General features: G+C 35.8%; 1 protein-coding gene across 3 annotated transcripts in view; it reads right to left on the bottom strand.

The window, feature by feature from the left end:
• SLC36A4 (solute carrier family 36 member 4) overlaps positions 1-22,254 on the bottom strand; it is a 132,013-nt gene that overhangs the window by 17,844 nt on the left and 91,915 nt on the right. Inside the window, exon 11 of one of the 3 annotated variants that reach the window (XM_053971376.1) lies at positions 6,403-6,663. The exons of the other annotated variants lie outside the window; for them this stretch is intronic. Coding sequence (XP_053827351.1) covers positions 6,662-6,663 — 2 coding nt within the window. The 3' untranslated portion in view covers positions 6,403-6,661. Of the gene's footprint in view, positions 1-6,402; positions 6,664-22,254 lie in introns of those variants that run through there. 3 annotated transcript variants of the gene reach the window in all.

Raw genomic sequence — 22,254 nt, forward strand, 5'->3', positions numbered from 1 at the left:
ACTTCATTTCCCTAGGCCATCAGACACTGTTCTGCACAACACTTTCAGAAGTTTGTTTTCTCTTTGCTGACTCACCCCTGCCCTCAAGTAGTTCAGTTTCATTTTTATGTTACTAATTCACTGTTGATTAGAGTTCATCTTGCGCTGTGTAGGCTAGGATTAATCTAGAAAAGCAAGAGATCAGGAAGAGTAAATGATTTTTAAAGAATTTCTGAAGTGCAAGCTGTAACCTATCACTGAAAGGACAATGGAATACCAATACACTGAGAATTAGCAACAATGCAAACCCAAACCCAACCTACAGGAGAGCTTTGGCCATGATAAAAGCAATCACTTCAGCTGCCTGCTCCACTAAGAGACCAGTAAAAGACCAGTATGTAAATTATACTGCAACTCTGTTAGCTTTATCTTCAGAAAAGAGTTCTTTTATTCTTTTATTGGTTTTACCTCTGTTGTTATGGTCATTTTATACTTAATTCTAATTCAAACGTGTTAGTTCAATTTGCATCAAAACCTCCCCATCAGAAAACTGAAGTTTTTTCATCTTTAACTTCCATACCAAAATCAGTTCAGCACAACTTATTCCTGAGCTATGTGCTTTAGCTCTGCTGAACACCACAAAAAAGGTTTTGTCCCAGAATAGCTTTAATCTTTGCTACAGTGCTTAAGACGTTTTCTTTAATTGATGACGACATTGACAAAGGGATTGAACACATGCTCAGGAAGTCTACAGATGACACCAAGCTGAGTGGTACAGCTGGCAGTCCTGAAGGATGGGATGCTACCCAGAGGGACCCGGAAAAGCTCAAGAAATGGGTCCATGGGAACCTCAGGAGGTCTTGTTAAGGGTGCTGCATCTGGGCTAGGGCTCTGGTGCCAACACAGGCTGAGGGATGAACAGATCAGAGCAGCCCTGCTGAGAAGGACTTGGGGGTGCTTGTGAGTGAGAGGCTGGACATGACCCAGCCATGGGCACTCACAGCCCAGAAAGCCACACGTGTCCTGGGCTGCATCCAAAGCAGCGTGGGCAGCAGGGCCAGGGAGGGGATTCTGCCCCTCTGCTCTGCTCAGACCCCACCTGCAGGGCTGTGTCCAGCTGTGGAACCCCCTACGTAAGAAGGATGTGGGCCTATTTGAACAAGTCCAAGGGAGGGCCACAGAGATGATCTGAAGGATGGAACACCTCTCCTACGATGAAAAGCTGAGACACTGGTGAGAGAGTTGGGGCTGTTCAGCCTGGAGAAGAGAAGGCTCTGAGGAGACCTTCTAGCGCCTTCCAATACCTAAAAGGGGTTTACAAGAGAGCTGGAGAGGGGCTTTTCACAATGGCATGTAGTGAACAAGGACAAGGACAAGGAGTAATGGTTTTAAACAGAATGAGGGTGGGTTTGTATTAGATACTAAGATTAAATTCTTTAATGTGAGGGTGGTGAGACTCTGGCACAGGATCCACCTCTGGAAGTGTTCAAGGCCAGGCTGGATGGGGCTCTGAGCAACATGTTCTAGTGGAAAATGTCCCTGCCCGTGGCAGGGGATTGGAACTAGATGCTCCTGAAGGTCGCTTCCAACCCAAACTATTCAAGTGTGTGTACCCAGATGGAGGCCATCAAGAGCACTGGATCATGTAGTCCTGCTGCAGTTTAAATGGCTTCCTGAGAGAAACATAGCTCACTTTTTGATCTCAACAGACACTTTTATTACTGGCAGGCTTGTCACTTTCAATCCAATGTACTGAGTGTCAAACAGTTACAAAGCTGCATCAGGATGAGTAGTTGAAAACAGCACATCAGCTGATTCGGTTGTTGCCATACTAATGCTCTTCTGAAAACCCTGAATTAGCCACACTAAAAGAAATGGAGATGGAAAGAGGTGAAACAAAAGGAAAAGTAATGATTCTCAAGGAAGGAAAATGCCAGAATGATGATAAATGTAACAACGTAATGTGATGTGATGATAAATATTTGGACATCTATAACATAGCTATGAAAGAGTTCATTGTGATAAATGCAAAAAAAAAAAATCTTTCAATTTTATTTCACACAGGTCTATTTCATTACAGAAAATTTCTTATGCCTTCAGTGAACAAAAATCTCACTTTTGACTTCAGACAACTTTGTTGTAAATAGGTATCAACAGAGAAATATGGAAATACTGTGAGGGGGACATAATTTCATTTTTAGTTCTACCATATAATAAAACTGATGCGGAATTGTGTTATTTTGCACATGTTCCCTTTTGACTTCAGACAATTTTGTTATAAATAGCTATCAACAGAGAAACATGGAAATACCATGAGGAGGACATAATTTTATTTTTATTTCTACCATATAATAAAATTGATGCAGAATTGTGTTATTTGGCACAGGTTCCTTTATACCTAGAAGTCTCTGCCATGCAGAATTTATAATCAAACAAAAAGCTACATATGAGAGGCAGTAGTTGCACAAAAATGGCTGCCTACTTCAACATAAACTGCTTTCATAGTACAAGTCTAACAATATATAGTGTCAGAAATAAAAAGGCAGCCTACTTTACATTACTGTTCAACTGCTTGTACTAAAAATGAAGCCTTTCAAAAATGATACTGAAAAGGATCCCAAATTATTTCACTTCTCCATTCAAGAAAACAAAATTCAATTTAAAGAAAGGCTTTTCCTGTATAATAATACAGTTTAAAATTGTATCAAATAGTAACTTCTGAAATCTAGTAATGCTGCTGAAAACCCATACTTTTAGAAAATATCTACTTCAATAAGTATAGAGGAGCAGCCTCCGATGCTTGACAAGCTGCAACCAACTTCGTAGCACTACTTAGTTGAGGCTTGACTATGCAATGTGTGATGTAGCAGCTGCAGAACATTCACAGTCAAACACTCTCCAAATAAGCACACTTCTTACATCCTAAGTGTTGACACAGTAACTCTTTGTAAAACTAGTGGAATAGAACTTGGATTCTGGTCATCTTTCAAGCTTTTACCGTGTTAAACACAAAAAACCGTAAAGCTCAATGAGCTTGTTTCATCTTCTTCCAAAATACAATGCAATATTTAGTTATCAGCTTGAGAATTACTTTAGTGATGAGACTGATCCTGCTTTTTCTGTTCCCTCACAGATCACACTGAATTTCAACCCAAGTAACTATCTAGTGTGTACCCTAAAAGAAGTCTGTCTAAGCACAACTGCCAATACCCCTAACGCTGTCACACACATCCAACAGAGAAATCTTTCTGCATATTAAGAGATACAATGTTTGCTTTCTCAACAGGTTAATATTCAAAAGTTCTAAAAGCTTGTAAGTGTTTTTATCAAATACTTCCACCTATTTCAAATAAACAAATAAAAATAATTCAAATAAACTTAGAGGCTGTGGCCCTTCATAATCATGTATATTCATTATTGCTCTATTGATGTTCTGTAATTAACCAAATACTTTATGGTACTGGATATTAAATAGTCTAAACTTTACGTAGTCTCATGTTACCACATTATCGTGCAGATTGGACTATTTACGCTTGACCTTACTCAGTTTTGCTAACAAAAAAACCCAAAGTGTGCAACAAAATCAAAAGCATTACAGTATGACCTTAGAACACAGCAGTTTGCACTGATAAATGTTTTAATGGATCACTTAAATTTTAAAAGAATTAAATACTAAATATTAGGAACTTTCAAAGAAATTGGATTAAAGATACTTCACAGCTGGCTGAGATGTATACTCAACTGCAGAAAGAATGAAATCAATGCAACACAATTTTATCCAACCAATTTGCTGTGGCCAAATTTTCCAACACAGGTCCTCAAAAATAGTCAGTATTAAACCTCCCCAGTATTGTATCTGTGTGCTATGGCATCTAAATAATCTGACTGCTTTCCTCACAGCCTGACCACCTGCAGTTGTGTAAGACAAACTAATGAGATAAACATCACTGGCATGCTGCACCGAAGTATCAGGCTGTATAAATCTGAACATTTCTATGTTTTCATACAGTCAAAGCTAAATACCCCTCAGGCACCTCATCAAGCTCTAAATTGCTTCCTATGGATAAACTGAAATTAAAGATGACTTACATGTATCAGCACAAGGATAATTCACAACAAGTGTCTGAATGACAGCATTTAACATAAGTGTCAGACACAGAGCAGCATGACTTGAGGAACAAAAATAAATCCTCCAAGATCTGCAATATCCAAGGATAGCAAGAGAAAAGCACTAGGAAAAAAACCTGCTTCATACACATCTAAAATTTCTCAATTGTATGTTTAATATTTGAAATTTTTATATTTGGCCTACTTATGGAGATCAAATTCAAAGGTATATTTTCCCAATTCTAGAGACTTGAATCTTTGGCTGAGTAGTCAAATGAAGGAACTGGAACATTTCATTCAGCAGTAATGAAGTCAAAACTTGAAATGCTGAAGTAGAGATAGTGAACATTTAAACAACAGAGTTAATTAACATGCAGATCAGACAGGTGATGAGAACATTATGAAAAGTGATTAGTCTACACTGTGAGAAAAGAAAATGCAGAAATACAGTTAGATTTTTTGGAGGATGATGTTTCAGAAATTCGATGACTAAAATCCTGACAGAATTGGGCAGGAAATGAAAAATAAAGCTTGATAAGCCTATTTATTTTAGCTCATAAGCATTTGCTTAAAATGAAAGAATATTGCTTCTTACTCCAATAGACTTCTGTGATTTTGACTTGGGTTAAGGTATTAGTCCCATTCCATGAAAGGTATTTCAATAAATGTGCAATACTTTTATAGGAAGACAAACCCCCCCCCCATTCCTATGTTAGCTGTACCAGGGACAGATGAAAGGACTCCAAACTGCAGAAGTACAAAATAAAGCAAGGAATGCATTCTGCATCCTTATTGTACAGATGAATGTTTAAGGGCCTGGTCTTGAAATCATAATATGGACAAACTCATGCTATTCACTGCCTTAGTGGTCTATTTGTGAGAGTGGGATCTCTTACGTTCCATCTTTAAAGTGCTTTTCACAAATCTTTGACAACCAGAAGAGTATAAAAGCAATGTATATACTTGTATATATAGAATATCATTTGCTCTTTTGATAACAGGAAGGATAAAGACTGTACAGGCAATCTTGATTTCATGATTTCATAATGTCAAAGCTTCATAGCAAAACTATGGAATACAAAATAACACAATTTGAGACCAGACTTGAATATAAAACTGCATTCTGCATATTGAATGTGTTTGACTGTTTTCAAATAATACCAGATTTTCAGGTCAAAATCCATGCAATTTTTCAGCATTCACACTATCATATTGACAAAAATGTATATAATCAACAGGGAAAAAAGGCTGGAAGAAACACTAAAAAAAATCATGATTCCTAAGTTTTATTTGAGAGCGATTTGGTAAATGCTCATTTTCTAGCTGCAGGATTTGATTAAAATGTAAAACACTGAAGTGTAGCATATTTATCATTTTCCTTCCCCTTTGCTTCAATTGAACTAAAATCCCATACCCCATTTCCAACTTAAGTAAGCATCTATATTGACAGCTCTCATCATCACACCACTCACACTAGCTTTAAATAACTTCCTTATTTAGTTTAATTTAAATAACTTCCTTAGAAAGTTTAGTCCTCTACAGGTATTTGCACTAAGTTCTGCCTTCCATGGGTACCTTGAAAAGCCAGTGCTAAGGGCAATCATGGATTTCCTTCTAATCTGAATATAAGAAGAATGAAGTTTCCACCACATTCTCCAATGTAAATGGAAGCCTCCCAAATAACTCAATTTAAATCAGTGCAGTGATATTTAACACACAAATGATACACACCTGTTCCCTCAGGACGCCATAGTTCGGGGGTTTTCCCTCAACAGGAATAGATGATGGATACAAATACGTGATGGATACAAAGCTTACTAAATCTATTTTTGTTTATCCTTAAGTTTTTTTACAAAAGCAACTTGAGAAATGTCTCTGCTTTTAGAAGCATTATAGTTAGTAAGGACTGGGGTAGATACATTTCACCTTTTTCTCTCTCATCCCTTTATTTCCTCATTTCATCAACCAAAACACAGAATTCCACAGACTCAGATTTTAGCTCCTCTGGAATAGGATAAGGTAGGAAAATTATTTCGTTTTTATTATATTGTATTTCTTTCTGTGCAGGAAAGAACTGTCCAAGGTATCCTTTATCAGCTAAAGTAGATATGCTTAGAAATGATTGATTATGATCATGATTGATTATGAGTAAGAAATCCCTGGGAAGATTTTCAATTTCATTTATTGGTTTAAGAAGCCTGAATTTAAAAATGCAGCAATGATGCCATAGATCTCAGTATATAACATGTTTCTTGCAGCATAGTAATTCCTAACTTGAGTGCAGTGAAAGATCTCACAAATAATCTCTAATAAATGTATTTTCTAACTTGTGTATGGCATAAGTGATGCCAATGAAGACTTTAATTCATCACATTAAAAAAAAATCACAGTATGAAATACTACAAAACCATTTGGAGAACAAGGGTTTGAAATGAACAGTATCACAGAATTGCTGAAAATCTCTCCCCAGAGAACTTCTACTGGTAATCCATTCTGCTCCTAGAATTCACAATACAGCTCTGCTTCAGCACACTATGGGACACCTCGCTTCTGTGGCTTCTTCCCCTCTTTGTGTTTCTAAAAATTGAGCAATGAGATGTAAATCATCACCATACTTAGATTTTTGCATCAAGTTTTGTTCTCCTAACCACTAAACAATGTATTGTAAATTATTTTGGGTTAAAGAGTGTTGTTGCTGCTATTTTCTGAGAGCAGGTTAATTTGCAAACCCAACAGTATTTTACAAATCATTTATCTATTGTAAAAGTGATGTTTACCTAACTCAAGTTTGCAAGGTGCTCTACAATCATGACGCATGTGAAGCACCAGCATCAATTTTCCACACTGGAATTGCCTTTGGAAAATTGCAAGTGTAATGTAATTTCATCACAGTACTGCAAAACTGTGACTGAGGTACTTCAACCCTCACCATTTTAACAAGACCAACTCTCCTCTTGTTGTTTGTCATGACCATCTGACAAAACCCAGTAACTGTTAAAAGAATTAAAAGAATTTAAAAGAATTAAAATCTGGACACTTTACCAGAATTGACTCTTCATACAATGAAAAGCAGACCACATAAAGATCTAGTTACACCACTAGAAAATGAAAGAAGGTTTCATATGCCTGAGAGTACATTCCTGTATCAAGTTTAAGTGGGCTGAATTTGGAAGACTGATTCACTCACAGGAAGCACCTCTACATACCATTTGCGTCATCATCAGATATTTCATGAAATATGCTTATGTAAACAGAACAACCTTGAGAATGTTTTAGGTGTATTTTTAAAATGAAATGTTTGCATATTTTTCTATCTGCAGTCATGTCACTTTGGTAATTATTATCTTGTTTCTCCAACTTTCTGCTGCAACCACTGCTTTGCCTGTGTGAGAGGTCACATCCCTCAAAGCAGAGTTGAGCTCATCTATGATTTGAAATTGCCTTTGTCCTCTCCAAAGGATGCTGACGACAGAGATGCTCCTAATTTTAGCGTAACAGGGAAGTATCGAATGTTGAACTGAATGAGTCTGGTCTTGTGATTTAAGCTAGATAGGGTAGATCTGTGTGACTCAGAAAAAATTAAGCTAAAATGCTATGGAGTTCTAACATATACCAAAACAGCAAATTTTAAAAGTTTTTATGTATGCAATTTTGAGTCTTTTCTGAGAGATAACAAGCAACTCATCAGGAAGATGTAACATTTTCTGGTAGCAAAATATTCCTAGTTCACTCTTGCAACAGCATCTCTACTGCCTACATAAATAGGAACTAATGGATTCAGCTCCAGAACTCATTTTTGCCTATGGAGGTCTCAAGGCAACAGGAACCAGCAGTTAGAGGAAAAATATGCTATGGAAAGGGGAAAGCATTATCTTCTTTAAGAGGCTGGGAGAAGGAGAAAGAGAAGCCTAGAGCAGACCAGTGCTATGGAGCTCCAGATCTAATGGCACAGGAAGGTACAAACAGTGTGTACTCACTCTTCACTAGCAGGAACCACTCAAAAACTACAAGCACTTATAAAGCATGATAGACATGAGTCCAACACCTGCAAGCACTCTGTGAGAGCTAAATCCTTTTATTACCTCTGCTGTTCAGTGCATGTATTGATTTTGAAAACATTTCCAAATTACTGCAAAGCTGAAGGATCAAATCTATCTTGTTACCTACAGGTGGATGCTTCAAATTTGCTGAATAACCTCACACTAGTAATGTTTCTCACTGACAGGTATCAGGAACTAAACTGTGAAAACAATTTTAACATCTACTGGATATCAGAAATGTCAATCACCAAGCAGTCACCACTTTTATTCAGTTACATTTGTTGTGTGGCTAAGCACTTCAGAAAATGAGATAATTGTCTTGATCTAGGCTATATCAATTGCAGGTTTTCATTCCTTAAAATGCTGTCATCTTACAAACCTGGGCAATATAAGGAGAATTTATAATTTAGTCACATTCTACCACATATACCTTACTATTTGACTGGCCATAAATATAAAAACCTTTCATGTTTATATGAGGAGTTTTAAGGAACTGGCTACTTGTGCCCTATACCTCTTTCACTAATAAAGATGTCTTAAGGGCTTCTATGTCACTGTATCAAGTGTTCCACTGAGTTGTGACTCATAACCTTACACAGGAAATACTGGGATTTTAAAATGTACTGCTTTTTCAACTAAATCTCATATTTACTCTTCTGAACCCTTCCTCGTCTTTATTTCAAATGTCTCCAAGATTTAGGCTGAATTTTCAAAGTATTGCATTAGCTTTAAGAACAAGGAGAACTGAGATCTAAAGAAAGTTTGTTCTTAAAACACAGTTAAAACACATCTTAAAACAGTCTTAAATGCATTTTAAAATTGTATTTTTAGACTCAAAGGATGTACACCTGCATAGCTCACGAACATACTGATTGGTGCATGTTTGATGAAGAGCCACAAGGATGACTCAAGGATTGAGCATTATTCATGAGAGAGCTTAGAGAGCAGGGACTGTTCAGCCTGGAGAAGAGATGTCTCAGGAAGACTTTGTCAATGTGTACACTTACCTCATGGGAATAAACACAGAATAAAGAGTCAGAAGTGTCGAAATGCTGCCCAGTCAGAGGACAATAGGCAGCAGACACAAACTGAAACCACACACAATAATTTCTTCCTGAACATAAGAAACAACATCTTCCCTGTGACAGTGGTCAACACCAGAGCTAGTCACCCAGAGCGGCTGTGTAGTCTCCATCCTTGGAGGTACTCAAAAAACACCTGAGCAGGACAGCAGGCCTGACAAGGTCCTCCAGGATGCCTTCCTTCCTACCTCTACTGTCCTATGACTCTAGATTTGCTCTCATGTTTTCATGCAAAGACTGTTTTGTTTTTTATTTGTATAATGGAACTGCTTATATACATGTGCTATTTACATATTTTTCCCAGGTTTGTTTGTTTGTTTGTTTTTTATTATTGGAATTTATGACTGGAAAGGTGAATAAAATAGCACAAATATATGAACAATTCAAAAGTTCAGTATTTTTCAAAAGTAAAAGAAACCTGTATCAGCTTCAAATAAAAACATAAATATGTTTTTATATGTTTTTATTTGAGGCTGATAAAATGTACAAATAAATAAAAATTGACCACATAAAGGACATAGAGTTGCATGGACAGATTAGAAGAACATGACTAATTTAAATGGCAATACTGAGCATAAAGTAAGACAGAATAAAGGTTGACATCATAAAGTCTAAACTGAGTAAGTACTTGCATGAACTTGGTAATAAAAGCATTTACCTTTTTCAGTGTGACATTATAACTAATGAAGGTTTAAGGGATTGCATATTTTCATTAATCTGATTTTGGGTACTTACAAAATAAACAGAGTGAAACAATTTAATCTATTAATGTAATGGATTTTATACCACACAAGAAGAACTAGAAGACTTTCCAAGCTTGTATGATTGTAAATTATGTGCAATTCTCAAAGACAGGCACTGTAAATGCCAGCATTTGAATACCAGCATTTTTAACAACACAGAAGTCTGTATTTTATACTGTCCTAGATACCCTGTGTCTAATTATCTTGATACTGAGATTCTTTTTAAATGACCAAAGAGTGTTTCTTTTTCTCTAGAGCCTGGACCTTCCGAGGTCATTAACTGCATTGTGAGAATGCCAGGCAAAACCGAAGTGTTTGCAATGAGTCACATACGTGCTAAATGGCACTGATTCCCCAGAACTCCAAAGTACCTAATGATTAGGGCATCTCTTGAGAGCACTTGGACAAGCAAGTAGGTGGCAAGAACATAAGATGGTAACAAAGAAACATCTAATTATCCTAGTATGTATACGCATCACAAGCTCAGTGGCCATCCTCTACAGAGAAGGCACAATGCAGACAGTGTAAGTAACATGTTTTATAGCTCCACAAGACAAAAACATACAAACTAGCATTGCTATTCCAGGGAGAAAAGATGCTGTTGATGTAGATCAAGGACAAACAGAAATAACCCTTTGTCCACATTGAAAAAAATAAATAAATAAAATTATATTTAACGTTGATGAAGACTCAAATTTTACATCTGGTTTGTAACAATAGAATGTAATATTCAGTTCTTCCATGAATACATCATGTACCAAGAGCACATGGTAATATGAGGACACAGGAGAACATTTTACAAGTTGGGAACTGACAGAATGCAGGTTTTTTATCCAAGCAAAGGGAAGATTCTTTTGCTACAAAACTTGGTACAGAACTGTGTTGTAAATAGAGTATGTAGTCTTTAAAATATCTGATATATTTCAAGTAAATTTTTCCAACAGTTTTGCATGCAATTTGTCAGCATTCAAAGCGATATTTTAAAATGCAACTTAATTAAATATTATTTTGCTATAATCAGAAAAAGTCCACAGGCTTTGTACACTCTCAGAGCACAGGGTCTCTGGATTTGTCTGGACTTGTATTAGCCTGAGCTGATTTTAGCTTGTTTTAACCATGAGAACAATTCTTTAGCCATCAAACAGTCAAACTGACTTTTCCCTAACTTTTTCTAGCTTAGTTCTGAGACTACAGTACATGTTAATAATCTATTAAGTCCATGTACCCACTAAGCAACCTTCCATTCTGCACAGCAAATTCACATTGCATATAGCTTTTCTATCTATAATTAGATAGAAATATCTAATTATGAAATATAATTTCATAATTAACTTGGGCTATGAGTGTTAGTGTCATTGTAACTGGACTACTAACAACTGCATTGTACTTGAATTATACTCATATAATATTAGGCTTTATTAATAAAACCTTACATCTGTGTAATGTGTTCTGTCTTAGCCCATAGCAAAATTCTGTGTAAAAAAACCCAAACAACAAACTTAGGAAAAAGTTGTATTTGAGATTTTAGCCAAACGTATGTATTCTTATGCTCTCTGTTCTTGTATCACAATAAAGAAGATGTTGATCATAGAACTTCAGTCTTAATACACTGTATGTTTCTTTAACAAAGTTACAATACTGCCAATTTCAGAAGAAACTATCTGATTATTTGATACTCATGAACAGCATTTTGTAATTTGTACTAATCCACTTCCACACTTTCTCTTATAGCTGTTAAACATTTTTCTTCCTGACACATCATCTCACATACACTATGTCTCTTCTCCCTTTATAACCAAGAATGTCTTTCACTTCTCTAAAATAAGGATTCATATTTTCCCATTTGTTTGCAGGAAACTGCTACAGATCCCAGATTTGTTCATGCATCTTATCCTTCAGGATCTATAAAAACCACACACATGAAGGCTCAGTCCTAAACACTTCACTCAATTCACTGGCTTGGGATTGGGTCAATGGCTAGGAAGATTTTTTTTTACTAAACATCTAATTAAAACTTTCAGTTATTTAAGGGATTTTTTTTATTACATATTGATTGATAAGCATCAGCATTTATAGAACAGAAAAATCCCTACAATTACATTATAGTTTTCAGCTTTCTCACATGAAGGTCACTGGAATGAAATGGAAATGGAGAAATAATTGCAATTTGGTCCATAAGACAGAATTACTACCTGATTATATAGCAGGGTAATTAAACTAGACTTAATTGAGATGCTGCAGCATGTCTTCCACTCCCAGCAATGTGCAGTGTTAGCCTGGTCTTGACTGGGCTCTCTGCCTTCTTTCTGTGCTGTGAAGGCACTGTCTTTAACAGGACTCTGCATTTTATATTGAAATATACTTTTTACAAAAAAAATATCTCCTTGTCATTTAAAAAAAATATTCTCCCATGTGCTAGATTGTAGGAGTACCCCACCACTTACAGACAAACTTCAGGGGAGAGCAAATCCCCACACTAAAAAGATGGAGATGCAAACAATACTGTGGGACCATAATGGTTGGGAGTCATTCCCTAGAAGTACATGGAGTGTCTTTAGTACAACACTGCTGCAGTGCTTGACATTTCAAAATCCAGGTTGAAAACCACCATACATAGCCTATGAAAATCCTGGAATGGATGGGACTTGATGACTCTGATAGCAGAAAGCCTCTGCTTTAAATGCTTTGGAAAGGAAATCCAATCACATTCCCAACATGAACAATTGAAAAATCAATTCAAATGCCTGTTAAAGGGAAAAGTTTTGCTTGGTTTTGAATTCTCTGCTGTCTCTTAGAAGGATGAGAAGCTATTGCCTGTATCTGTAAAACAAGTTATTGGAAAAGATCACAGAAGTTTACCCACTATTTACACTACTGTAGAATACTTGTTTTCTACTTATGGAAATCTCAGATCCTGGCTGCTACACTTGTAAATGAGATATACAGTTGCAAAATTAAAGGTCTGAATTTGTTTATTCCCAATAGCATAAGTACAACATTGAAACAGATTGTGCAATTTGTCTCTTAATTTCCAAATAAACACAGGAGACAATACAATTAAATTTTGGAATGTAGAAGCACACACAAAAATCAATTTTTGTTCAGAACAAAAGATTTGAACCTGTAAAGAAAGAAGCTAAATCCATCTGAGATAATCAGTGCATGCACTGACCAGCTTAGCACATAAACTACTAACAGCTATATCAAACTGCTCTAGTCTCTCCATCTGTGAATGTTGTTGATTGGAACTTCCTTGGGATCAGAAAGATGTTTCAGACTTTCAGATGGTTTCCAGCACCATCAGTACTCTCTCATTCCTGAAGGCAATGGGTCTCCAGGAAAAAATGATGCTATCATATTTTCCCCGCCATTCAGCTGTTTGGCCCTACTTTGTGTAACCTCTCCCCGCAAAATATGCCTTTCCTGCATGAGCTACAGAAACTCCCAGATCCCCAGTGGATTGTTTTAAGCTTTGCCATCATCCCTCCTCACTGAGTTAGAGGTCAGGCAGACACATCACCTAGTCTGCAGCTCTGCAGTGGTGCTGCAGCCAACACCAGCACCCACCACTGGAGAGCAAATAATATCTCTCTCCTTTGCATCATAGTTTGCATCATTACAGTTCTATATTGATTTAAAAAGATGTGATGAAAACCAAATTGCAACCTTCTGAAAAGGCTATGGAATTATGAAACTAAGGGAACTACAATTATATACTCAATTACCCAAGACTGTTATTTTTAAAAGCTCCTGTTTAAGAAACTCAATTCTAAATCATGAGCTGTAGTAAATTACTTCATTGCACATACTATATCAATTTAAGGTCAAACTAAATTACATTTTAAATAACTCACTGGTCTTTGAACAAGTCTCAAGATTCTAGTGCAACTTTGGCGTTCAAAAAGTAACTAACTAGATAAAAAGTTACTGACCTCAAAAAGTTCACGTTCATTTATAAATAAAAGCTTAAACACTCTAATCAATTCCTTTGATCCAAAATTTAAACAGTACACCATGCTCGAAAGTACTCCAATGCAGGAGTAAATCAGCACAGAAGAATTTCTATCAAAATGGAAAAAGCAAAAAATAGTTAAGTTTTGTTTTGTAAACCTACTGATACTAAGGTTGAAAGACTTGTTCAGCTATAAAAAGCTGAAAATTATGTCCAGCTGTATAAATTCTCATGCTCTCAAAATGCGCTATTATTACCAATAATTCAGTTAATATTTCTGCAAGTGAAATCCTTATAAATATTAAAAGTCTTTGTCCTTCAAAATTACTTTTTCCTATGCTTTATCTTAACAGTGTTTATGACAAAGTTTTGGGTTTTTTTAGAAAAAAATAGATTTTTTTATATTGCAAAACTGAAATTTTACCTTAGGAAACTATTTCATTTATATGAAACTCCAATTTTCCATGGTTCTATGCACATGAAAGAAATTAAATATTTAATACTGCTACACAGTGTAGGGATTCCAAACAAATGAACTTTGTGATGAGAAAATGGCAAAAGAAACTACGAAATTAATAATAAAAAGAGACCTTGAAAGGACATACAAGCACAATCTCTCTCAGGCCCTCTCAACACATACAAGTAGCCAGTTGAAATTTTAAATAGCCCAGGCAATACTGACGATCACAGCATGAATTCCAAATAGAGGACAACAAAAGTATAAAAGCTTATTTTAAAAGAGCAGGTGTTTTCCTGCAGAAGAAGAACAGCAATAGATAATTCTTATATTTTCATTTCCTGTGAATTGCATCAAAACCCAGGTAATACTTTCCTAATGTTCACTATCCCACGCAAGATTTATGCTTTCACAAACAAAGAAGAGTGAAGTGGTTCTTTAAGCAATTACTGACACCTTGTGCATTATCCAACTCTCCAAAATATGCACTATCCCTCTTTGGTCATACTGTCAACCACTGGCTTCTATAAAGCCTCTTCAAGGTCCTCTAATTTCATCGCTACCTGAAGTGCATCAGTGAGAAACATGGTATCATGACTTTCCTGATTCAGACACGGAACTGACAGCACCAAGGAATGTATTTTATGGACTCTGTCCATAAGCATAAGTATCAGGACTCTGTTACTTGTAGATTTTTTTAAAGTCAATTTTAGAATTTCACTTTAACTTCATACACCACCTTTGCAGAAGCTGTCACCAGCACTGGCTTGCAGCAGAGCTGCACTCTGAATTGTGAAGACTAAAGAAGCAGAACATAAACTTCTCAGCCAATTTTCCTCAAAACATTTCCTGCATCTTCTACATGCCCAACAGCTTGGAATTTCTCAATGAATTGACTAAGCTACAATCCCCTGTTAGTAAAATACAGTATTAACTTATTTGTGCCAGTATTTTACTATTTACGATTTTTTCTTTAACTTATACTATCCAGTCCAGTACCCACTGCCCAATATCCATTCATGCTGTACCATTTTCAAGTACGAGAAGTTTGTGGAAGGAGAGAGGTTGAAAAAAAGAAAAGCTATGGGTCACTCCTTCAGATGACAGTGATGAAACTGAAATTACATGGGGTTTTCTTCATGACTTCAAATATGTTTGATGTCTTTACTCCCTATTATCTAACTTCAATTTTTGTCTCTTTTGCATATACATAATATTAGTACATGCATCATCCAAATTCTCCAGTGTCAGATAAAAATATCGTTAGAGGCATCCAGGAAATGGTTTTCTTGAAATTTATTGATATAAATACAATAGATATTTTAAACAGGTCACAGGAAAGTGGTCTGCAGGTAGAAGAAATACATTTACTGAAAGAGAAATGCAGAAAGTGCTTTGGTGCTTTAGTGCCTGAAAAGCTGCTGTGCAACTCACCACCACTCAGGGAAAAAGGCTAACTATGATTTTAGCTATTATACATATTTTTTGATCCCAGCTATTATTTCGGTGATTTCTAGTCTTACTCCATACATTATAGCCTATAGTATAAGGAATGCTTACCTACTCTCTACTGCTGTGTGAGACCAAATGAACCTGACTTTATACCAGAGTGGTTAGGGTCTGCCTCATAAATTTTCTCTTTAATGTTTTGTGGTCTCCATTAAGAAATACACAGGCATATATCTGAATATACATAATAGTCCATTTTGTTGCATAATGTATTTTGCTATGTTTTTTCTGTGATATTACTAGAAAAAAATATTTTGATTCTCAGCTTGTGGGATAACTTTATAGCCTTACATAAACCAGCAGGCAGCTTTATGGAAATGCTAAGCCTTTCCAAAACACAGAACAGCAAGTATTAATGATATCCTACATTGAAACTTCTTCTCCAATCTTCTCTAAAGCTTCAAAGGAGGTTCAGCCTGTCTAGTGTTTGCAAACACAACACACAGAAGACCAGCTTTAGATTAACTATTCTGAAAATAACCACACCAGTTTTTCTAGGATCTTCATTTGCAAAGTGTAGCTCTTCCATGTGACAGAGCTGAATAAGTAAGTTACAAAAAAAGTTAGTCATAACCTCTCTTTGTTCCCTTTTATCTAAGAAAGAACCTTCAATAACAAGTAGAAATGAAACCTTGACTGCCTAAGGATGTAACTAACTTCTTACATCCTTGTTACATGCTCCATGTGCTGGCAAGTGAGAGGGGCAATACTCAGCACTGAGAATTGGTTTTGAATTTGCTCCATGAACTTGCTCTATGTTCATGACTTTTAGATTTAAGTTAGAAAATCAAGAACCACAGGACCCAAGATCCTTTTGACAAAACTTCTCATGGTTTTTATTATACACAGTCCTTTGTTGCAAACTAGTTGAAGACTGATTATCTCTGGTGAATTTAAAATGTTACCCTGCACTTTGGTAACTGAATCAGTAATACTGTATTCTTGCCATATATTTTGCTATCAAGCACTTTTTTTGTATTTAATCATAGCCATTATTTCTATTGTGCTTATCCCCTGTAATTTTATGTTATATAGAATGACAGTTATTTGAGCTAAAACAATTGCTCACAACAATATGTGTGTTTATTTTTATCGTGATTATTGCCATTCCAGCTCCCTCATGGCAAGAGCAGAGCACTCTATATTATGCATATGCACCATTTAATAACTAAGCTGTTCCTTTCCTTGGGGTTCAACTGATGGGTTGAACTTGGGGTACTGATGAAAAAACAAAACACAACAACTATGTATAGAATGAAAAAGTAAATGAAAATAATAAGTTATCTTCTTACTCCTCTGATAATTGCCAATGAAAATTGTAAGAGTAACATGGGAAAATAGCTACTGTATTATTTATTTTTACATGGAACTATCAGGTTTTTTTTTTTTCTTTTGGCAAGGAATGGCTTTTAAAGACATATATATTTACCAGCATGTGTTAATAAAAAACTGACTCCCCCAGAGCTGAATGTGGGCTGAAGTCAAAGAACACTTCCTTTTTCTCCATATACTCTCTCTCACCCCAGGATGTCCTTGTCAAAATACAAGATTATATGGCAGCAAGATGATGCCTTTTGTCTTGCTTTCTGACAATTTCACTGTCCTTTTGGTTGCCAGTGGAAACTGAGTTCATGGCTTCAGAAATCTCTGGACAATGAGTCCAAGATACCTTCCCAAATTTTAATGTGTACTTCTAAGCCCAGCACAATTCTAAGCACAATTTAAACTACCTTCCTCTTGATGGATAAGAGAAGAGAGATATAGCACGTTCCAGTACCTAAAAGGGGCTTACAAGAAAGCTGGTCAGGGACTTCTCTCAATTGTCTGGAGTGATAGAACAAGTGGTAATGGTTTTCAACTAAAACAGGCAGATTTAGATCAGATAGGAAGAAATGCTTCAAGAGCATAGTGAAGTAGTGGAAGAAGTTGCCCAGAGAAGTTGTGAATGCCCCATCTCTCGAAGTGTTCAAGGTCAGGCTGGACACGACTTTGAGCAACCTGGTCTAGTGTAAGGTATCCCTGCTCACTGCTGGGAAGTTGGAACTGAATGATCCTTAAGGTCCCTTCTAACCTAAACAAATGTGAAAGAGATTGTATGAATGTTAGCATTCTTTTATACCGGGTATAAAAAAATTATCTTAAACATGAAGTATTGGAAAATGCCTCCTAACATCAGTCTTTCTAGTTTATGAAAGAGTACACCAACTGCAACTTTGTTATGGCCTGCTTGTATTAACATATGGAACAAAATATGTGTAAGAAAGGATCCTTAAAACTAGCAAGCAGAAGAATGGTACCTAAAAGCTCCAGCTTGATAAATGCAACACAGAAAAAAAGCATATTTTAAATACACAGATTAAAGAGCAAGGATAGTGACCTACTGGATTCATTTTTACAATCAAGATGGATATGCCCAACACTTCAGGTAGTCTTCTCTGCTTTGAAGTAGACACCATTAGAGCTACATGTGACAGTAGTTCCTTTCAGCAATCAAAAAAAGATATAGAGTAATTTCTAAAACAGTGGCTCATGGAAATGTACCTGGGATAACCCAAAACATAAAGGATTCTGGTTACTTTTCTCCTACTGAATAAATGTTAACACTGCCAAATAATTCATAGTTTCTCCTAATTCCACAGCAGACTCTCATATCCTCAGAAGGCAGTTTAATTTATCACTACTCCACAGTTTATTTGGCACAAAGATGAATAAGAATTATATCTTAGATATCCAGCTCAAGAGAGCCACGAAAATGAATAATTTTAGTTTTCATTCATGATACTTTAACCTTTCCTTAACCTCAGCTAGCTGCCTTGCAATTTCTTTCTAGCTCATTAAACATTATTTTGAATGTGTTAAAAATTAGCTAACTGAACAGACAGGACTTTAATTAATGCAGTGAAGTCCAAAATTACGTGACCCCCTTTTTCCTAAAAGTAATATATCCAGAATCTGTGCTTCTGTAATCAAAAGTCATTCATGTCTCTGAGCTGCATCCTAATTCTACTGGACACTCCCACAAATTAAGTAACTTCTGGATGGCAACCTTGAACCAGGATCAAAATGTTAAATCACACTCCACATACACTTAGAATGTACATTTAACTGAACAGTAAATTATTCTAGCCTAGTCTATATGCTTAAGTACCAGGTCTTAAAATTAAATTCCTGCCATATTCTCAGTGGTGCACTTTGCAGCAAGCATTTGCAATAATTTTGCCTTCCAGCAAGATATATAGTGTGTAGCAATCAAATAGGGATAATTAAAGTAAACATAAACCACATAATTGCATAAACCATATAAAAGCTTCCTTCACCACTTAGACTTTAGATTTGGAATACATCGTGTCAAGTTGATTACTTGTCACATAATAATAATGGCTCATTTAATGCATTTATACTAATAATCCTCTGGCTTCTTGTCTGGTATCACAGATGAATTATGTCCAACAATTAAAACATAAAATAAAGAGAAAGGCATAGAAATAAAGATGGAAAAATAAATGCAGCAAAGTTACAAAATATAAAGTTTATGTTTACTGAATAAGTAGTGGATAAACACAAAACACAAGAGTGAGAGGCTTTACAAAAGGAGCAGAAATGGGAGGTTGAAATCTGAAAGGTCACAGAAAATGCAACCAGCAAGATTATGGTAAGGTACTAGTGAGGGGAATAAAAAAGCAGTAAGAACAAAAATATGGCATCTGATCTTATTCCAGCAAAGACAGAGCCACTTGTGGGGGAAGATGTTGATGGAATAATTGTATACACCTAATTCCTTTGGAGATCTGACTTTGAACCAAGGAGTCTTCAGTAAGGAGGTTCACACCAGTTTAGTAGGACAGCAACACAATTCAAGGTATCTTTTACTGAAGGAAGAACTATAGTTGAGATAATCTTACCACAACACCACATGTTAAATAAGAACATCATTCAATCTCAAAGAACATAGAAATCTTGACATTGAAACAACATTATTGTGACAACAGAAGAGTTTTATCAGTGAGCATTACTGCAAGTCAAAACACAGTATGTTCCATTGTTTGCTGAAGGAAAAATACACAAAATAGTTAAACAGAGAACAGGGGGATTGTGCTGATCAGTGAAGCCAATCTGCTTTTTTCTGATTGAATGCTAGAGCTAGTATGATGAAGAATATGGAATTATGCGCTGTGGTGGGATAAAGAAAACCGAAGACAAGAGAGAAGATATTCTACATTTGTAAGCATTAAGATGTTAATTTGACTCACATATCATAAAAATATATTGTAAAAGTATTCCTCTTTCTCCCCTCATCCCCTAAACTCTAGAAAACAGCTTTTTTGTTTGTGCCAGGACAAAGGTCTGGGGCCACAGTGCAAGTCAGCTCTACGAAAACTTCCACGTTTAAAAAAAATCTAGATAGAATAAGGTTTGCAGGATACCACAGGAAGGAACAAACTACTGAATCTTTGAACATGATGTTGAAAACAAAAGTATTAAAAAGTTAATGGGATGTCATTTGTGCTACAGGTTCCTTAAACTTTCTGTAGTAGTAAATTAATGTTGCTCATTATCACAATATCTACACTGAAGGAAAGTGAAAATGCATCACTTATCAAGTGAAAATGTACAGATTAAATTCAACACTACTCAATTCAGATTAACCAACTAAGCAAAGCACAACATACTATTATTACTTTTGGTATGTCCATTAACTCAATATACTTTTCAATTCTGCGTTGTTACACATCAAAAGGGAGGAAGGAAGACATATGCCAATATCCTGGGAAAAAATTGGGAGATTTTTAAAATACCAAGCACTGTTATCTATTTCGTCTTAACCATGCACTAAGAAACTGATGTTTTTCCATCTGCTGAATCCTTTACTTTCCCCTTAGGAAACTCTGGGTCTTAAAGGAAATTTCAAGTCTATGAAGCACAGAATAGATGTAAAATGCATAAGGGGTACATACAAAAATAGCTGCTCCACTCAATAAGCATGACAGAAAATCACTGGCTTGTGTATGACATTTAAGAAGAAACCTGATAAATGATCTTCTCTTCTAAGTCAGTTCATGCATAGAAATATAATGGGCTAAAATAATGGAGAAACACAAATTCATGAATTGTTGAAATATTACAAATAAACTTCACTTTCTATGAGCTAGAGAATATATATATATATTTCTGTTATTTGAACAAAGAATTTTCACATCAGCACTTCAGTATATTTGTAAGCACACAGATGGAAGATATGGAGTGGAACTAAAAAATAAAAGCAGGCTTTATTAGTTTTAAAATTATTGTTAGAAAGGGAAAATGGGATTTAACTGCAGGCAACTGAGCATGATATTCAGCATCACTTCTCACTCTTCCTGAGAAGAATTCATCATACCAAATGCTAGATATATTTCTCACCTATATCCCTTCAAATATGCCAAAGACGGGAATAAGCACTTCTGTGGTCCAGTTCAACTCATCCAGAAGCAAATATGTAAACCAGATCGACAAATTGTGCCCTTCCAAGTACCTGCTCCTCTCTCTTGCTTCCAAGGAGTCTAGCTTGGATAACCACTGCAGCTGTAGAGGTGCAGACAATAGAGTTCTCCATGCTAAATAAGACAAGTCTTAACGCATGAAGCACTTTGCAATTTATGCCAGACGTGACCTCAAATCTCCAGAGCAGCGACTGACAGGTCAGTTTACACTGTAAATTGTATTAGGAATCTTCCACTTCACCATGAGTGAATACAATTTACAAAGGAGACTTCAAAAAGGATCATAAACTGTTTTTTAAAATTATTAATAATTAAAAAGTTAATGCAAATAATTTAAGAATTAAAATAATTATTGCTCCAGAATATGATCAACTGCTTCAGAATACATTAATGAATTGCTAAACTATTTGTTCTTCATTTGTTTTGTAAATTATGGAACAAATGTTGCAGAATAAAAATCAAGCAAATTTCATGATAAGTCCTAAATTATTTTTTAATTTTCTTATTATAAATCTTTCAAAATTTTCCATTTTTTTCCCCTCAATCACAAATCACAGAGTCACAGAATGAGTAAGGTTGGAAAGGACCACAGTGGATCATCTGGTCCAACCTCCCCGCTCAAGCAGGGCCATCCCAGAGCACATGGCACAGGATTGTGTCCGGACAGTTCTTGAATATATCAATTGCTCAATATTCAAGCTCATACTTTTCTTTTTTTCCCATAAAATATTTTTGGAAAAGAACTGTACATCAAAATCTGAAGTACAAAATCAAAATTCATTCAGAATCCTAACTAACACTTGAACAGAAGTCCAACATACATAAAAATAATAAAAAAGCCCCAGACAGATAAAGCAGGACTTGTTCGAGCTTTTCAGGAATTTACTTTACAACCTGAACTTCCT

This window comes from Vidua macroura, chromosome 2, assembly GCF_024509145.1.
Source record: "Vidua macroura isolate BioBank_ID:100142 chromosome 2, ASM2450914v1, whole genome shotgun sequence".
In the NCBI taxonomy this organism is placed as follows: Eukaryota; Metazoa; Chordata; class Aves; order Passeriformes; family Viduidae; genus Vidua; species Vidua macroura.